At 44.4% G+C, this 19,514-nt stretch overlaps 1 protein-coding gene across 3 annotated transcripts; it reads right to left on the bottom strand.

Annotated features, from left to right (window-relative positions):
- Positions 1-1,953: 1,953 nt before the first annotated feature.
- Positions 1,954-19,245, bottom strand: LRRC32 (leucine rich repeat containing 32). 3 transcript variants are annotated; one of them, XM_005024078.6, is made up of 3 exons: positions 18,721-19,245; positions 10,340-10,430; positions 1,954-5,623 (listed from the first exon to the last, which is right to left on the bottom strand). In XM_005024078.6, exons 2-3 carry the CDS (start codon positions 10,424-10,426, stop codon positions 3,683-3,685), a joined length of 2,028 nt encoding a protein of 675 aa, XP_005024135.4. In that variant the 5' UTR covers positions 10,427-10,430; positions 18,721-19,245; the 3' UTR covers positions 1,954-3,682. The 3 variants fall into 3 exon arrangements, with proteins under 3 accessions (XP_005024135.4, XP_005024134.4, XP_005024133.4); XM_005024077.6 differs by having other exon boundaries at positions 18,600-19,237; XM_005024076.6 differs by lacking the exon at positions 18,721-19,245 and adding an exon at positions 13,910-15,509.
- Positions 19,246-19,514: the final 269 nt, after the last annotated feature.

Below are 19,514 nucleotides of genomic sequence, written 5' to 3'. Positions count from 1 at the left end.
GTTGTTTATGGAAAATAATAGATATGACCATAGGGTATTTTGCCATGCAAGGTAAAATATATTTTTATCTCTCCTGTGGAAATAGAGGGTGGTCAGGTTGTGGTTTTGGGTTGTTTCTCCTCAGGCAAGCAAAAGGGTACTGAATAGATCGGGGAATGGGTAGGAACAGGAAAGAAAATGCTCTGGCCTTCTCAAATATTGTAAGAGTTGTACTGTTTTTGATGGTACGTGGCTTATTTGGGGCTGATAGGGGTCCTTGCAGAGACCTCTGGAAACAGAGGCACTGTACTCTGCTAGGGTATTATTTTGGCTTGGCTTTGCAGGAAGAGCTCACGCCTTTGGAAACTGGGACTTGACTTTCCGTGGCTGCCCAAATGAGTCACGACTTGCTGAACTTCCAGGGGCCCTCTCTGGGAGTATTCCAGTGCTTCCAGTGCTTCCAGTGCTTATGTCTGCCTGACCCCGCTGCAAAGAATCACTTCTGGGAACAAACCACAGGAACCGCTTAGTGTCTCGTGTGTAGCAAGCTGTGATAGGAATTATTTGAAGGAGAGCTGTTGGATCTGTTGTTCCGCCCCGTGCAAACAGCTGCAGAGAGGAAGCTACTTGCTGCATGAAAAAATAATATATATAAAGTTTATACAGTGTTGGTTGTATAAATCCCACATACTGCACATGCTGTGCTACACATCTCAGAATCCCAGAAGGAAATTTCTTGGCTGAGTAGCATAAACTCCCCTTGAGTTAGCAGATGTTGTTGCAGGGAATTTATGAAAGAGCAATGCATGAGGGTGCAAACTGAGGTTATAAAATCAAAGCCCAAGCTGCCTATATCCTCTCAAACTATTAGGATGATGTGGTTAAGTGTTGGGAAGACGTGTAAGGTGTGAGTAACAGCTACATTTGATGTAGGATCAGGCACTTTGGCATTTGGGCTTCAACATTTGGGACTAATATAGGTGTATCCCCTATTTTGAGGAATAAGAGTGTGGAAATTTTTCATTTCTCATTGTTTTCCCTCTCCTCATTCCTTTATTCATATTTCCTTTCCCTCATTCTCTTCATCCTGTTTAAAATAACCAAGCTGGCCAGAGCAGGCTCATGTCACTTCTCGGCTGCTTATGCTGCTAACAGAGAAATCCAAATGAGCCATGCTGCATGTTACTCCTGGGACTTATTCCTCGAGAAAGCTGTTTCTGCTCCCATGGAAGTCAATAGAAGTCTAATTAGTCCCAGATGTTTAGTAATAACAAGCACTTCCTTTTGGTAGAGCCAAACAAAAGCAGTGTTAAAACTGTTAATTAAATGGGTTTGGCTCTGTCGTCAGGTTATTAACTAATTCTAGTCATGGCAGCCAAGCTAATACTGGCTCTCAGAAGGAGATATAATTTTTCTGTGCTTGACACAAAAGGCATGAATTCAGAGTATGGCTCAATTAGCCCATGTCTGGGCACACAGCGAAGCTTGCTTTCATACCAAAGGAAAAGCTTGCAGACTTCAGCATCTGGCTTCCAACTAAGCCCCAAGATAGCTGCTTGTGCAAACTTTCTCCTAGAAGAGACAGAGCTTGATCCAAAGCACAGCGTTGGCTTCCATTGGCTTTTCATCGTCTGAACAGTGTCCTGGGCGACCCACTTTAACTGGCCCTGGCTTGAGCAAGGGGGTTGGACCAGATGAGCTCTACAAGCCCCTTCCAACCTCAGCCAGCCTGTGATTCTCTGATTCATATGGTTTTTATTCTCTGATTCATATTCAAATGCTAGACCAGGTCCTGGTGCTGCTGACTGGTCATGCAAATGAGTTATTTCAACACCACTTGCCTACCTCTTCAGTAGATCTTGATGTTCACTGATTGCCCTCTGAAGTATATGCCAGGTGTCCCTGCTTTGGGACAAGACATTATAGACCTAAGGTGGAGTCTGAACAACGTAGAAAAAAATCGGAAGACATTGCTTTCATCTGTGGAGTATTCCAAGCTGGTGCTTTAATATATTCACATCCCTGTGTATTTTACAAAATCCAAAGGTGTTTTTATTGTACAAAATCCCACAACAAAATCTACCAGCCAGTTTCTTACATATCTGCTTGAAAAATAGAATTATACATCTTTTTTTGTAGTGTGTTAATTTTGACATTCACTAGCTGGAAGAAACAGAAGTGGAGCAGCAATTTGAGTTATTTACCTGGACAGGTTTGGGTTTGACTTCTATTTCTCTTATGTGCCTAAATGTACAGTTCCTGGCATTATCGGAAAACCTGACACAGCTCCTTTCAAAGCCACTGGATGCCATCAGTAGGTCAGGCTCCCACTGTTGGTGAGCATCTCTTCACTTCAAAAGGGTGAATCTGCTATCAGATACGGGACATAACATATGTCAGTGCCTGCTTTTAGCGATTCAACGGGTCAGCCGTGTTAAACCCATCACAGAAAGAGGATCTACAGACTTTTTCTTGCAACCAGTCCTCTACACCACAATCTCTTTTTAGGGAGAGATAGTGGACCTCTGATCTGAATAACGGCCCAGGACTCGGTTCCCTGTATCTTGCTTCATGCTTGTATCTTTAAAACGTGTTTTGCCTGCCTAACCTCCTGTGAACTTTAAAAATAGATATGTTATCTTTTTGCATTGAAATGTATCTGTATGCAGTGAATTCCCAACAGTTTTCCTTAGAAATATAAACATTTCAGTCCAATGTTAGCTGGTTGAAATTCATTCTCTAAGACTTCTTTTAGAAAGCGCTCACCCCAGAGATGAATTTCTTCACATTAAACCCAGTTAAATATGTATTGCACGTGAGGGGCAAATTTCTCCTCTTTGAGTTGAACTGTGGACCTGTGACCTTCTGAGCAGGTCTGGGTAACGTTTAGTGCAGCTGCTTCACACCTGAGATTTCTGTTACACCCCTGGTGGGTGTTAAGTGCCAAGACTAGTATAATTAATCTCATCTTCCTCCCAAGCCTTGCCCCAATGGCTGCAGCAACATACTACAAGCAAAGGAAGATGTCCACAGAGTTTGCTACCACTAAGGTCTGTGGTTTCCATGGTCAGCCATGGTTTTTCTAAATGATCACCATGAGCACATCAGGCATGAAATGCGATTTGCTCACTTAGCTGAATTCTCATTGCTTTGGAACTCCAGGGAGATTTTCAATCAGTTTCAAACAGTGCAACATCATGTTTTAGCCTGCCCTGGTGCCAGTTTTTATGATTTCAGTTCAACATTTGGGAGACGTTATTTCCAACCTGATAGGAAAGAAATAAATCTCAGTGCAAGGTGAAATATCTCATGGAGGTGCAGCACTTTTCTACTAAGCTGATGTCGTCATAAAAAAGTGTTTCAGTTACATCACTCAATTTATACAAAGCCTTTTTATGAAGATGACATCAACAAAGTATCTTAAATTTCATCTCCCTCACAACAACAGGGCTTTACAGGGGGCCTCTTCTATCACTCTATAAACTTTCTAGGCAGATCAGCTTGTGAATAAAGCAAGTACAAAACATGGCAAATTCTCCTTTTAGTCCCTGCAACCCAGAACTCTATAGTGGTATAGTTCAGGGGCACTTTGAAACTGTCTTAAAATCCACAGTTAAAAATCAAAGAGGAGAATTTTACCCTTCATTTCTACACACCGACAGTGTAGCACCTGATTTATTTGGTTTTCAAGGCAATCTGCGTGCTATGCTTTAAACTGATGGCTGAAGTTCTGCCTGCGGAAGCAAAAAAATGAACCCACTCCAATGATGATCACGGACAAAACCAGCACAAACGTTAGTATAATAAGGAAGTTGATTTTCTTTAGATCCTCTTTTTCACAGTCTTCTGGTCTAATGTTCCCAATGTGCATTTCTTCCTGGTACCCGAAGTTCTGAGTGTGCTGGCACGTTAAGTGCTCTGCGTTGGGGATGTGGACATTTTTGTTCTGGATCATCGATGAGAGCCAGATATTTCCACAGCAATTGAGTGGATTACCAGTGAGATACAAGTTTTTAAGAGAATTTTCTAATGCTAAAATATTGCTGTTCTGTAATGAACTAAACCTATTGTTCCGTAGGTCCAGAACTTCCAGTGGAGAGTCGCTACCCCACCTAGGCAGCCAATTCAGCTGATTTTCGGAGAGGTTTAAGTGTTTCAGGTGACTGAAACAAGGCAAGTCAATATTTAATTCTATCAGGCTATTGCCATGTAAATGCAAGTATTCAAGAGACCGTTCCAGTCCTGATAGTGCTTTGACTTCAATTTTCAGGCCTGGGTTCATGGAGATATCCAAAGCAATCAGAGAAGTCTTGTAGAAAGTGTACGCTGGCAGGATGCTCAGCATGTTGTCAGCGAGGTACAAGTACTGAAGAGCAGGAGAATCAACGAATGACACACAACCACTCTCCTCCCCAACAAGTCTCTGCTTAGCTAATCCTGAGTACATGCTGCAAAGACTGATGTTGTTGCTCTGTAGATTAAGCAGTCTGAGGCTAGGAAGGCTTGAGAAGATATCAAATTGCAGGGTCTGAAGGTGGTTGTTTTGAATGTAGAGCTCCCTCAAATTCGACAGCGTGACAGAGTCCAGGAGAAGGTTCTGCAAAGAGTTGTAGCTCAAGTCAAGGACGGTTAGGGAGATCAATGCACTGTCATAAGTTACTGCAAAAGACTGAAGACAGTTTTTACTGAGATTAAGGGTGTGGAGGGACAACATTGATTCAAAGAATTCATTCGGGATTGATTTGATTTCATTGTAGCTTAAGTCTAAATACACAAGTTGGGATAAATTAAGAGAACTTTTGTTTCTACTTTGCTTCTGATCAAGAAGAAGAAAAGAAGCATCTAGCCAGTCATTCTTCATATAATCCATTTTATTATGAGAGGATTCAGTACTGAACTGAATTAAATTCTTTGATAAATTCAGGGTTACCAGCTTGTTCACAAGGGGGAAGACAGGGAAGCGAAGTAGTTTGTTTTCACTCAGATCCAAAATTCTTAAGCTATACTCATCATCCGACTCTGTGGTGTGGAAGGACTCGATGCTATTTCTGCTAAGATCAAGTATCTCCAACTGCCTGAGGTTGAAATCAGAGATGCAAGTAATTGAATTCATGGAGAGATTGAGTTTGGAAAGATTCACTAGAGTCTCAAAAGCACCTTCCTCTATTTCCATGATGATATTGCTCTGAAGGTCTATCTCCACAAGACCTGGAGAACCCTGAAACATTTTGTGCGATATCATTATAATACTGTTGTCTGCCAGGGAAAGATACCGCAGTGCTGGAGCTTGCTTTATGAAATACTCAGCCATCCCATTGTAGAGGCTGTTGTGAGACAAGTCCAGTATTTCCACCTTGGGTAAAAGTCCGATCCCCTCTGTCCCATTCTGAGCGAGCTCGTATAAGTGGTTGTTGGCTAAATTTATTTCCAGCAAACTTGTCATGTGTGCAAAGACTCCAGGCGCGATGAAGCTTATCTGGTTAGAGCTTAAATCCAGGCACTGGAGAGAAGTATAGAATGGTAATGGCATTTCAGGGATCCTTTGTATCAGATTTCCAGACAGATCGATTTTGTTTACATTTGAGTGGAACTCATGAGGGATTTGCCGAAGGTCTTTGTTGTGGCAAAATGCCTGCAAGTTTGTCTGCCAGAAAAAGAAAGAGAGAAAAGGGATCATCACTTGACAAAGGAAAAATATATTTGCATGAAATGTAAAGAAAATAGCATTCAACAGTCAATTAGATCCTTCTCCTGAAACACTGATCACATTATTATTTTTTTGAGCATTCAGACAGCAAACACAGTCCTCCTAATGCTTCTCCACAGCTATAACAGTTAGCATGCATTTCATTTTAAAGACCAGTAGAGTTGTATCTGCTATCCGCAAGAGATACCTACTATACATTCTCCTTTATATACCTTTCTCCCAGGCTTATTTTAATAGTCCCATGTGAAGGAGTTTCCCCTCTTTCCATTGCAACCAAACACTCTTTTTTTTCCTGATATTTGCTTTTCTCAGCTTCATCCTAAATCACTCAATTAGTTTCTGCAAACTCCACTTGCAATAGTAACAAGTGCTTTGAAAAGCGCCTCTCTGTTGGCAGCATAGTTTCAAAAGCAAGGACACGGAAAGATAAAGAACCTATGGTACAAACTGTGGGATCTCTTCTTGTTAGTCACACCGCTCAGGTATTTGATTGTGCCTTTCTTTAGCCATGGCATAGGTAAGCAATGCATCCTCAAACAAATGCGTCATTCAACTACTCAAACACTTCTGATGCAAACCTCTAAACTCTTCCTGTTTTTACCATCTATATTTATCCTTTTCCCAAGGCAACATTTCCTATCTTCTCACACATGCTTTATGCTCCATCCCCATAAGCCATCCATACAAGACATTCTCAATGCAACAGGGAAAACATATCATGTAAAGCCAGCTTTTGAAGGGAAAAAGGCTGTGATGTGAAGTGAGGGTCACACTTTTTCTGTTCACTTCTAAGCACTAGAGTGAAGAAAAACTCATCTATTTATCAAATTTGTCTCCTCAATGCATGTCTGTTTAATTGCAGCTTGGACTGAGTCTGTGTCCAAAGCAAAATTTGGAGTGTGTGTTCATAAGGAACACTGGAAACATGAAGATAATCATCCTTGCATAAATGTCAAGCTGTATTTTGTTGTTAGGAAGAACTTACAGCAGCAGGAAGAAGAGGAATGTGAAAGGCTTAGGCAGCATTTAATTTACTGAAAGGAAACTCTTGTTATGAATGTATATGGGTGACCGGGTCATGTACTGTTTGTAGAAAGATCAGAAAGAAAAGAGAGAAAAATTTGGCTGAATCTTAACTTTTGCAAAGAAGCGGAATCCAGATTCCATGACGCAAAGTTTTGTATTAGCTTTTCAGACATTACAGAAACATTAAAATAAAATATATATATTATAAACCATCTGCTTCATGTGAACTTCTAGGTGAATGAAGTGGCAGGTCTGTTTGTGAGAAGTGGGGCAATAGTCAGCATTTTGTAACTCTCTCTTTTGCATCATGTGAGTTTTTGAAAGCACGTAAAAATGTGACAGAAAAATATTAGTGCTCATCTAAACTCTAGATATACCCAAGCTGCTCCAAAGATCTGAAATAATGGCTTATTAAAAGTTGAACCCACTCTTTTCTTTTCTTTTCTTTTCTTTTCTTTTCTTTTCTTTTCTTTTCTTTTCTTTTCTTTTCTTTTCTTTTCTTTTCTTTTCTTTTCTTTTCTTTTCTTTTCTTTTCTTTTCTTTTCTTTTCTTTTCTTTTCTTTTCTTTTCTTTTCTTTTCTTTTCTTTTCTTTTCTTTTCTTTTCTTTTCTTTTTTCTTTTCTTTTCTTTTCCTAACCAGCTCTTTCAGATCTCCCAAAAATAAACAAATTAGAAAAGGAGAGGAGGGAATATTCTTCTTCCAGCCGTTATTTCTTGCCTGCAAAACCAGTGTCAAATTGCTCATTTTGAGCTAAAACACATACAGAGCTGGGCTAAGCCCAGAGCCCCATAGAACAGAGCAGGAATCGTCTTCTTGTTCCATTTGTGGAAGAGGGAGAAGCCAAAAAGATGCACACATCCAGAGTGAAAAAGAAGCAGCCCCTGCAGCCCAAGGCAGATGCCAGATCTCTTCCCACACCTTGAGTCAGATCTCAACAAGCACTGAGCATCCTCTGCTCCCTCTGAGCACCCTGCACTGAAGCCTGGTCCAAAGCCCATCAGCACCAGTTGGCCCATTTCCATCAAAGTCCATGAAAGAGAGGTCAGTCTCAATCCACCACGTATCTTGCAGGATTGGGCCTTCAGTCTGCTTGCACCAAACCCTCCCAGCGATAAAAGGGTCTGATAAAATCCATACCTCCCACAGTCTGCCATTTGTTCCTACAACATTTCCCCTCCCTTTTTTTTTTTTTTTTTTTTTTTTTTTTTATGATGATTTTAATTCCTTTTCACTGACTGTTTTGATAATCGCTGACTTTCTTACCAAGTCTGTTCTGCACCATCTTTTCTCCCTCCAGGCTCAAACTGCATGAATTTCAATCTCATCAGCACCAGGAAGGGAAGATGAAGCACTTCTCAGTGGGACTGAGCAAACAGCATTTGTTTGCCTGTGCATCTCTCCTTCTCCCCCCACAGCTCAATGGGCTGGCAGCCTGAGGCTGGAAACGAAGCTTTTGCTGGTCTCATGTTCTCACCTCATCAGCTCGGTTGGTGCTGTCACCGGTTTGATTAAAGGCCATTGGCAAGAGCATTTGGTTCATACAGTGTCTGGCTCCATTCAGGTGCTGGTGGAAATATGACCCAACAACTCAAAAGTTGAGCATCATCTGAATTCTGCCTCCAGTTCTTCCCAGCTCAGCACTGGGTGGAAGTTGTCACCCACCTTACCAACAGCTCTGCTAACAAAGCAGCTGGATCCAAGCCCTTTTGCTCCCATATCAGCAGTTTTATGAACCAAAGAATTTGGGCTGGAGATACTTGGGGAGAGCTTGTGCTTGCAAGGTGTCTGTTCTCTAGAAGAGCTGCCCAGGTGGAAGCTTGGCTGAGCAACAAAGTCTGAGCAATTTCCCCAGGTATTTCGAATGGACTGACCCAGGATAAGCACTATGTGTATGTTCTTTCACAACCTTGACACAAGGTATTGTACAATTTTCTGAAAACCTTTTGCTTGCATGTGGCTTCGTGTCTTGCAAACAGTTGGCCAGCAGTTGCTTTGGCTCAGTAAATAGGTAATGACTTGTTTAATTGGTGCAGCTCACTTTGGTGTCAGAGCCCAGTAGGGACATTTTACCCCATAAAACCTCGACTGGTTCACCAACAAGGATGCCAATGACGAAGGGTACAGGTTTCTCACCCATGCCTCTTACAGGAGACCTGGGATGAAAGTTCCCATTTCTGAGCTTTTGTTATTTTAAAGGTGTCACCAGAGGGAAGGTAACGTGTAAAACAGTGAGGCTGTGATAAAAAATCGTCCCGTGAACTAAGTAGGAGTCCCAGCGGACCCATCAGCTAACCCAGCAGCCTCTTTAAGCTGCGTGGAAATGTGTTTGGATTTACACCCTCCTCCCTCCATTGGACCAAACACTCAGCAAATGAGGACTAGCAAAACCCCACTGACTTTAGCGATGCTGAGCTGTTAATTTATACCAGATGAGCATCCCAGCCCCCAGCTGCAGCGCGTTTTCAGTTGGGGCCGAATTTATCCCAGCCTCGTTGCGCACAGCCTGGGGTTTTTGGCCTGCGCAGTGGGCCTCCTGGAAGCAGTTTACAGTGGAGTGGTGGAAACAAGCATGTGTTTACTTCTCAGCAATCAGCCTGATCTGTGACCCATCAAGAAATGGGACGGGGCGAAATCTGCTCGGATTATTGCACGTCTTGCCCGGCATTCATGTGACTATGATACATGGGACCCAAGTCGTCATGTTTACAGCGGTTTCATCAGTCTCCCCTTGACAGCCAACGAATTGAGCTATCCAGTCACCTTCCCAAGATCTTTTTATATATACTAGGTCTTAATTTCTCTGGAATTCAGGAAGTGCAGCAATACAGCAGGGTGGGCAGGAATGGAATGAGTCCCATAAGGGAGATGTGTACAGCTCGCAAATTATTTTTTTTTCCCTATTTTGGAAATTCTCAAGGATTTGTGCTAAACAGCGTCAACATTAAAAAAAAAAAAAGAAAAAAAAAAAAAAAGAGGAAGATAAGTATTTTTAAATGCCCTGTTACTGTCAGCAGTATTTGAATAGGGAAAGGAGCAAGTCCAGCTATGAATAACATTTATAATATTGTACCAGGTGCTTGCAAAAATTCAAGGAGCAAATTTTGCACAGGAGCCAGAGGCTTTGTCACCTTTTTTTAGCTCCAGTAGAAGTCAGGTGCAACACCCCTGGCAGCAATGCTGTGTCAGGGCAGAGGTCAGACTCGCCATTATTACAAAAGCTGCTATAGATGTGTTTCTCAGAAGCTTTATTTAAAGCACAAAGAGCTTAGGCCTGGTATAAAGGAGTAGATATGAGGTCTAAGTTCCTTCTCTGTCTCAGTCATAGGATTCATGTTCATTCTTGGGGAAATCAGGTCACATTTCTTTCAACCAGCTTCTCCATAGAACAAAATAGAGACGATGACCCTTCCCTTTTTTCCCCTTTATGTGCTGTCGCCACAGTGAGGAAGGGAACAAGAACAAGAACAGCCTGCAGAGCATCCATTAACCCAGCAAAGCCCACCTCTGCCAACTGGTCTTTGGGAGAGGGCCCTTCACAGAAACCATCATTATTTGTGCAGTGCCTCTAACTATGGGGTCCCAACCTCACCAGGACCCCACGGTGCCGGGCAGGGAGGCATCCTTACCATTTCACAGGGCATCCCCTCTGCAGGCCGATAGTTAGAGATCCCTCTGTTCACCACTGCCAGGAGGAAGATGACGTACAGTTTCATGGTTCTGTGGGGAAAAAACAATTATGTTAGGTGTCAGAGACAACCCCACAGTCATCTTATGTGTGCATGTGAAAGCTGGCACCAGAACATCACCAAGCACAGAGAGGCATGTATGCAGTACAATAAATTAAACCATCTTTGAGCCTACAGCTTGCATGACCCACATATGTACATTTGTGTCTCTTTGAACCAAGTGGGAAAAAGAGAGATCTACACAAGGACATGAAAGGAAGATCCAAGGAATCTCATAGGACTGCCCTGATGTGATTTCAGCTTGATGATACCCCAGTCACCCACTGAAATACAGATGCCCAATCTGGGCAGAGTGACTGATGCCATGGAGAAAGACCAAGTGACCTCCTACAGGCACCTGTCTCTCCCCAGAGAGGCAGCTCAGGTGTTTTTAATTGGGCTGGAGTTTTGGGGGCCAAGGCTTGATGAAAGTGAAGGGATGCCAATCAGAAACAAGATTTGGGATCAGTTTCCATTTCCATCCACAACAGTTTCCACTCCTCTTACCCCAGCATTGTCAAAGAGCTTTTATACACTCATCAGTCACCGTGCATCCAGATTTGTTGTGTTAATATAAACAGTTTAAATAAATAATGGACTGAGACCTTTTTGTCCAAATGTTAGTCTTCCATTTTACACATCCCAGGTATGGGCAAGCTTTTAAATACATTTGAAAGCTGATGCCTTAAAGAGAGACAGACACAAAATCTGCATGAAATAAAGGATTCATCAGAGTTTAACTCTGATTGGAAGGCACTCCAGAAAAGAGCATAGAAATTACTGTAAAATGAATAAAGAGGGCAATGGGAGAAAAATGGAAATGAGGCTAAAGGAAAGCATTCCTGACAGCACATTTCTGGAAGGACACCAATGAGTTCTGAGGGGTCTGCCCTGAGATGTCAATGGGCCCTAATAAAGCCTCTGAGTTCAAACATGAGACTTCAACATCACACCAGCTAATTCAGAAATTAAAGACTTTTTCAGGAAGAGATGGAGACCTGTACGTCTCAGGCTGCAAACATGTTGTATAAGCCATTAAAGTTCAGCCCCAAAAATCTTTAAGAATCATTTACCTTTTAATATATGATGCTTACAGAAAGAAAAGAATTAGCAACATAATGCACAAGTTAAGCACAGCTCTGTGTAGCTGAAGATGGCAAAGAAAAACCAAAGAAATCTGGCAGGAATTCAGACTCCCAGACCCTGGCAAAGTGGTTGCAGTTCTGCTTTGCAGATTGAGAAATTATAGGCACAGGGACTGTGTTTCATTTAAAGTGAATAGATTTTATCAATGCTGTAGTCACCACTGATGTGAGCTCTGGGTATCACCTCTTTCTGCCACCATTTGTTGCAAAAATGCCAATTTTTTCTGTATTTGTAAAACCTCCTTCAGGCAGATCAAAGCTGGTCCTGCTGATGTTCTGAGCCAGTGAGACACGCACCAGCTCCCAGCTGGAAGCCAGGCAGCAGTGCTTCTCTAGCCCTGCTCTTAAATCTTTCTAGGAGCAAACCTGCATCCAGAGAGACCCAAGTGTTCTGCCAATTTCATTCTCCCATGCGCCGAAAGACGGCGTCCACGCACCGTTACTCAGCGGCTTCCACCCACAGAGCATCATGAGGCTGGAAGGAGATGGGATCACGCCCAGCTGGTGGAGATCCCTCCGCTTAGTCACTGTTTGAAGGATGCAGCTGATCGCCGGCACTGGCAGCTGCTGAACAGGAACGCCAACGGGTTCTCTATGGGATAAAGTCTCCTGGGGGTTCTGCCAGGTCAGCCCTGCCACCTCAGGACATCTATTTCTGCCAAGGAGATGATCACCAAGACCTAATGAGTGGGTTGCTCATACCCTCCACTGCTTTCCCTTGAGGTTACAGCACTGTGTCATAGTTGGGCACGTTTCTATAAACTTCTGAGTGGAGCAAGGCATCCCTTCTCCTCACCGCCAGAGAAAAGAGGTGTGTACTAGGAAGAGAGAGACTGGAGAAGTCTAGACCTTTAATTAATACTTTATTCTTGGATTGTATATTCCTTCCAGTTTAGGGAGATGACTAGTAATAGATAATGATCTGGGAGCCCAAGGTGAAAGAACTTGGAGTTTGTCTTTGGGGTTCTGCAGCAGGATCAGAACTCTGTTCCCCACCTCTAAAACAAGACCAAGGATGCTCATTCTCAACCTTTTAAATTACTGTTTGCAAAATACCCCAAAATCACCCAGTGGAAGAAGGAATTGATGATACCACCATCTATAATATCTCTGACATTCCCCCTCTCTTTCTCATTGCCCAGGTTTCTGAGGTTGGGTGCCTGGGGACTCTGTGCAAGGGGAGTAGCCTGGGGGTTAGAGGAGAAAATGATGTTTGTTGTTTGGGTACTGATTTGCTGAAACTGAGAAAAGACAGACATAGCGATGATGTGCAAATTACCAGACTTTACTCAGAGCCTTCAAATGGAAATTATTTCTGTTTAGGTCCGATGAATTAAGCTGATGAAATCTCCATGGATATTACCCACAACAGGGCACCACCCTGCTGGACAGTGTGCGCCCCATGCAGTCTGCACTCTTCTCTTGTCATACTGCTAAAAGTCATCCCTTTTCATCCTAAATGATGACCCCGACACAACCCAGGGTCTTAACATGTTCTGAAACTTCCTAAGCTATAAATTTAAAAAGCAACTGTGAAATGGATGCATTTGAACACAAGAACTTGATTTAAAGTCTTGTTATTGGTGACAGAGCTGCAGCAAGCGAGGATGCTGTCCCTCAAGGTGTTCCTAAGGTGGCTGTCACCCTGGAGCCCCCAAGCTCTAGGACTTGGTGCTGTGTTCCTCCAAATAGGAAACCACATGGACCGAGTCCAGAGCAGGTTAAGCTGCTCCTCGTGCTACAGCACCACGTCCATGCTCACAGAGATTCCCTTCCCAAGTTTTCAGTGTTTGGCAGTCCAGCTGAGGAGTTTTTGTGTCCAGATTTTTCTCCTTTAGACCCTCCTCAGCCCACGAAGCATGACACAAAGCTGTGTCCCCTTGGCTCTGCTCTCTTTGCAGGTCTCAGCTGCTCACCACCCTCACCTGGTGCAGAGCTAAAGGTTCAGCACACCCATTTAACAGATGGGAGGACAAAGGCAGTGATTTTCCCCCAAAATAGATTTGAAAAGCAGGGAAGGGCTAGGATTTAATCACAATTTGTCCAGTTCCCACTGCAGAGCAACATATGCCTCCATCTCTTTTACAACACTAAGCCTGTTTGTAGCTAACAACAGCAGCACCTTCTAAATATCCCCCAAAGATAATTTCTGCTGCTGCTCAGGCAATTAACAGCGATGTTCTCCCATGCCAAAGAGACGTTAAACATAAGAGAAGACATGAAACACAAACTGAACTCCCACAGTCCGATGTTTTTTTTTACATAAGACACTTTGCTGCCACGTTAGAGCCCTCAGGGTTAAAAAGAGTGAATATCCCCCATTTACCTTGTTTCAAGGGTTTCTCACATTCCCATATGCTGCTTGTCATGTCTTTAAAAAACATATCCAGCTCTCCAACAGCAATTCAGTCCTGGAACCAAGGTAATTATTCTTCAGCTTCATGTTCACCCATTCAGGACACCAAGAGGTTTACTCATAACTTCAGACCGAAGGCATTTTTCAGGGAAATAACCTTGTTTGGGACAGTGTCTGCTTTAAATTAAGTTGCTCGTCTTCCTCCGGACTCCTCTCCAGGCTCTTGCTGGGTCCTAGCCACCGCTGTGTGCTCTGAGCAGACTCAGCTACTGTGCGGCATCCTGAGGTCCTCGCAGGCGTTGAGAAACGGGGGGATTTTTGCCAGAGAAGCTGTCGGGATCAGGCCCCGGGGAATAAGTGACTTATCGCTGCCGATGCCATTGCTTAGCTGCGTGCGCGGTGCGGGCGGTGTGTTTACTTTAGGGTTTTGTGTCTGCGAGTTGCATTCCTGAGGGGTTGCAGCCTCCTACCCCTGCACCTAAACCGTGTTCTGCATCTTTAGGGCTTGTGGATTAAAGGCTTAAAAATCACGGCTGTTAAAAGTGAAGCCCGTCATCTTGAAACCTGTCCTGGAAGATGTATCTCCTTCTCTTAGTGACAGCCCCACTGCTCGGTGTGCTACGGTTTGATGGCAGGGCAGGGGTTCAGAGCCAGCTACGACACACCTGACTTAAAGGCTTTCCAGGGGTTTCCCTGGCACATGGCAGGAATTAGGGAGGTTGATAAAGGTAGACAGGTCCAAGCATCTGGACACGTCCAGATTTCTGGCAGTAAGTACACAGTGTTCAGTTGTGCCTGTAAAAATTCCCATTGTAAAAGGGACGCTTTTGTCGAGCAGAATATGATTTCAGATTGCCTGTGAGCTCCGCTTTTTTATTTATTATTTTGTGCTGCCCTCTAGGGCTGGAGCAGCTGTCTAATTGCTGGTTTCCACACTTCCTTTGCCTAATTAAGACCTGCTTCTAAAATACCTGCTCTAACAGAGATTTCCCCATTCCTGCCTCCCAAGTGCAGGAACCTGAAGTGTTGCAATGCACTTTTCCTGTGGCTGAAATAATACACCAGAGCCGGGCTCTTATCATCTTGTTTGCTTTGCAACGAGAGGCGTAAAGGCTATGAAGAGGTGGTGGTGAGCGCGTGGGTGGGAAAGGGCATGATTGGGTGCGATGGATGGAAAAAATCAGGTTTAGCTCTGAGCAGAACTCTTTGCCAGTGAGATTGTCACCATCCTGGGCAGGTTCCTCTTGGCTGGGCTCTCAATGGACTATTTTTGATCAGATTCCCTTGTCAAAGGATCACGGAGTGGCTGGTGGTGTCAGGCATCTGTGGGTCCCTGTGGTGCCAGCCCTGCTCCAGCAGGGCCACCCCGAGCAGGGGGCCCAGCCCCACGTCCAGGCGGCTGCTGGAGATCCCCAAAGAGGAGCCCCCAGCCCCTCTCTGGGCAGCCCGTGCCAGGGCTCCGGCACCCGCCCAGCCCAGCAGTGCTTCCTGAGGGGCAGAGGGCACCTCCTGGGCTCCAGCCTGGGCCCGGGGCCTCTGGGCCTGGCCCTGGGCACCCCTGAGTATCCCTTGCCTCCTCAGCAGCATGCAAGCACTTTTACAATGAAAAAACTCAAATATTTGAGGTCTTGAAGAAAAAATAATCCCTTTCTTTACTTTCGGAAAGAGCATATTTCGATTTGATTGGGATTTGGAGATGGAATACAAATAAGCCAGCAACAACGAGTGTCCTGGATGGCTGCAGTCTCCCGTTCTCCTGCACCTGGTTATTCAGGTCACTTTGGGAAGCTGGAAAAAGTAGCAGATTTTTTGGGTTTTGTGGTGCTTTTTTTAAGAGATGGCTCTGTTCCTTGGGCTGATTTACCAAGTGGCCAAGCAGCTGTGCCAGCTGAACTGTGACGATGAGCCTGGACAGAAACAAATGCCAAAGCAGGAGGGAAGGGCATGCACTGATTCTGTTGCCCAGGGCTTTGCTTCATTAAAACCACAGCCTTAGAGGCACACCAACCACTCTGTAAATTATCCGCTGTGTTCTTAATCTCTCTGCCCCCTTTCCTAAAGGAGATCTGAAAACAAATAGTTTCAGAGCCTGATATCTTTGGTTGACTTCCCATTTTCAATATATGCTTGGTAGTCACATCTGTAGAACAAGGGTCATCTCCATCGGATGGATTGGCTCATCTCCACTGAACAGATTGGAAAATCAAGCTCTTTTGCCCTCCTGCACAAGATGATAAGGGCTGTCCCATCCCACTGGTGCCCAAGGCTTTGCACCTGTGACTGTGGGACTGGGCCCTTCCTGATTTCCCTGTGTTCTCCTTGCAAATCACTGCCTGCTCGGCTTCTAGACACCAACTGGATTTCACCCAACATCAGCCAAAACTGGCAATGTGGCATGGGGATTAGGGCTCCAACACAGAGATCTGATGGGGGACTCTTTGGACCACTCCTCTCCTCCAAAGCCTCTTCCCAGCATGGCCCGGAGTGGGAAGGAAAAGCAAATCCCAGTCTTTGGCTCTCACGAGCCCATCCGTAATTTGTTGCAGGTTCCCAAGGGTTTCAGATAAACAAGAATATGTCTTGACGATTATGTGTCTTGAACTCTCAGACCCTTTGGAGTCTGTCCATCCATAACGCTGCTGCTTTCTAAGGCACTGCTCTTGGGTTGAGTCCTGTGTCAAGCCGCATGAATCAAACTCTCCAGAGAAGTAAACAAAACAAACTCCCGCCTTAGAAAGTGGGTCTGAACTGCAAGGGCAGGAGTCGGACAAATCTTGCTCCCTTCGGCTGGAATAGCTCCCCGGTGATTCATCCCACTTGGGAGCTGGGGGCCACATAAATATTACCCCTATTAAAAAATAAATAGCCCATGCCAACCTCAGCCACAGCCTTTGAGAAGAAGGCACAGCTCCAGTTCCTGCGACCCTACAACATCTCCAGGAGAAGTGTCTCCTGCTTCAGCTAGCTGGTGCCATCTGCATTCAACCTCCTGCCTCCCCAGTGTCAAGTCCACAAATCAAGTCTCCTTCATCACCTGCAAGGCTTAAATCATGCCTTTTCCCCTGGCTTTTGAAGCTGCTGCTTGCCCTTGTTCTCTCCCACACTTTCCTCTCTCTGTGTGTGCCTTGATCAGGTCAGGCAGCCAACAGCATTTGCCCACCAATAATTTTCAGGGGGACATCACCCTTCAATCAGACATCAAATATACACGGGGTTTAGCCAGTTCCCCCATTTTATTCACCTTCAGTTATTTCTCTCTCCAGGAGACTAAATGAAAGTGAATGAGAATTGCATGAAACCCTTCAGTCCAGAGATTTTTGGAAGAGAGTGGTTGGGCAACGGGACAGCAGAAGGTGGGAAAATGCAAACACTTCCATCTACAAAAAGTGAAACGAACCGGCACTTGAAGGTGAAAGTATTCAAATGTGAAATTCTCTCCCTGGGGAACAAAATTCCTGGAGAAACTGAAATCCAGGAACCCAAACAGAACTTTTTCTCACAAGCCTTAATCTAAGCACAGCAAAGAGAGAGAGAAATCAGTTTTTAATTCAGCAATTTTTCTTTTACTGACAGTGGAGTCAGTATTTGAGAAAAAGACATACTGAATTTATAGGGTCCAACAGGAGATAAAGTGAGGAAAATTATTTCTGATATATTTGACTTGCATGGTACTGATACCCCCCCTGTGAATTCATTCATCACTGTTTTAATAAAAGGCCAAGCACTGATACAGTCACTGAGCTGTAACTATCTGCTTTAAAGAGAGATGAATGATATTTTTTGTTATTAAAACCAGAGAATTTCAGTATTTTAGAATAACAAGACAATTTTAAATCTGAACAGACTGCATCTTAGTAAAAATAAATAAATAAATAAATCAAATTTCCACTGTTGCGGAAAGCCAAAACTTTGGCTTCTATTTACAGGAAACATATGTGTACTTTAATCAAAAATACAACTGAGTTTGGCTTCAGAATATTTTCTATGACTTTTATATAAACCAGGATTTTCTAGAACTTTTTTTCATTTCCAAACATTGTCTAACCATCAATTCCTCGTAATAACAGCCCGGATGCAGCAAAGCAGCTACTCTCAGTAAGTCCCCGTTCACCCAAGGTGACATTCAAGCTGTCGGGATCTTCAGAGCAGAAAAGCAGCCCTGCCATCCCACACCTCGTGCTCCAACAGGGAGAGCCCAATGACAGCACCGATAGGAAGAGGAGCAGACGAGCTAAGCAGCATTTCATGTCACCCCGGGACGGTGTGATTTGCCCAAGGCTGTATTAGGACGCAGTGTCGGAGAGCTGGGTGAGTGGCATTTAATCAGCGCACGATGCTGATCTCTGCAGCATTCCTGGTTCAGAGCGCTACAATGCAGTAACACCATAAATAGACTAAAGTCCTATGAAGAAAGAAAAAAAAAAAAAAATCTCCCCATCTTCCGTCGCTGCTAACACAGAGAATAAAAACAAAGCAGGAGTATGACAACTGTATTGTTATAAACTAAGCAGTGCCTCCTTAACTTAAAGGGTCTAACTCTCTGCAGCGCAAGTCCCCAATGGATTAAATATACAGCTGTGTGGATAGAGCCATTTACACAGTGTGTTTAGCCAGTTCCTCAGCCTATTCATAAACACAGCCCATTTTATTTATACAGTACCTTCCTCATCTGCGATATTTTTAAAGGCTGCTGCCCTAAGCCACCGAAGCCCGCGTCTCTCCCGCAGCCGAAAGGCACCCGGCTCAACTTTCCAGCTGGCTTCACGCGCTGCTCCACGTACCTGCTCTGTGGCTGGAGGAGGAGGAGGAAGAGGAGGAGGAGGAGGAGGAGGTGGTTTCGCCTCTGCCTGCAGCCTTCTGCCTCCCGGACTCTCCCAGCAGCCTTTCCAGTGCGAGCCGAGGAAGAGTTTCCTTGGGGAAGTCGTACCTCTGTTGCATGCCAGCTGACTAAAACTCTGCGAGCTCGGAGAGAAGTTTGAAGTCACAGGAAAAAAAAATACTCCCCATAGACCGGTCCTTGAATTCATTCCTTCGCAGTCATGAGCTCTTATATATTCCCAGGCTCCCACGAGCACGTGAATGCATACCTCCGTAATAGTTTTAAAATGTGTGTGTCCTCTGCACTTCTCTTTATTTTCCATTTCGTTCGCTCAACCTTGGCTTATTTCCTGCAGTTTCTCAGCTGGTAATTACGCTCCTCTCACATTGACACATGAAACGGTCTGTGAATACCACAAAAATCCCCTCCGCACAGACTTGGGCGACACGTGCTGCCTCTGAAGTTCGCCGTGCCTGTCCCGCAGATGGGAGCGTGAGCTTTGAGTAGCACAGACCCCTAGGTACCCCGGGGCTGGGGTGAATTGTGAGGACTGAGCTGGGATGCACACCCACAGGGACACAGAAGCAAGATGGGTCCCTTTTGGGGTCATAGTCCCAGCCAGCAAACTGCACACCCCCATGAAAGCACAAACCCATCATCCTGGCTATCCAAGCCAGAAAGTCAGGATGGGGTGTGTAAGAAGAGGATATTTTGGAGTAGGGTGAGCACAGCATGTTTGGTGTCCCAAGAGCTCCG

The sequence above is a fragment of the Anas platyrhynchos genome, chromosome 1 (assembly GCF_047663525.1).
Source record: "Anas platyrhynchos isolate ZD024472 breed Pekin duck chromosome 1, IASCAAS_PekinDuck_T2T, whole genome shotgun sequence".
NCBI lineage: Eukaryota > Metazoa > Chordata > Aves > Anseriformes > Anatidae > Anas > Anas platyrhynchos.
This window is presented reverse-complemented; position numbering and strand designations above follow the sequence as displayed.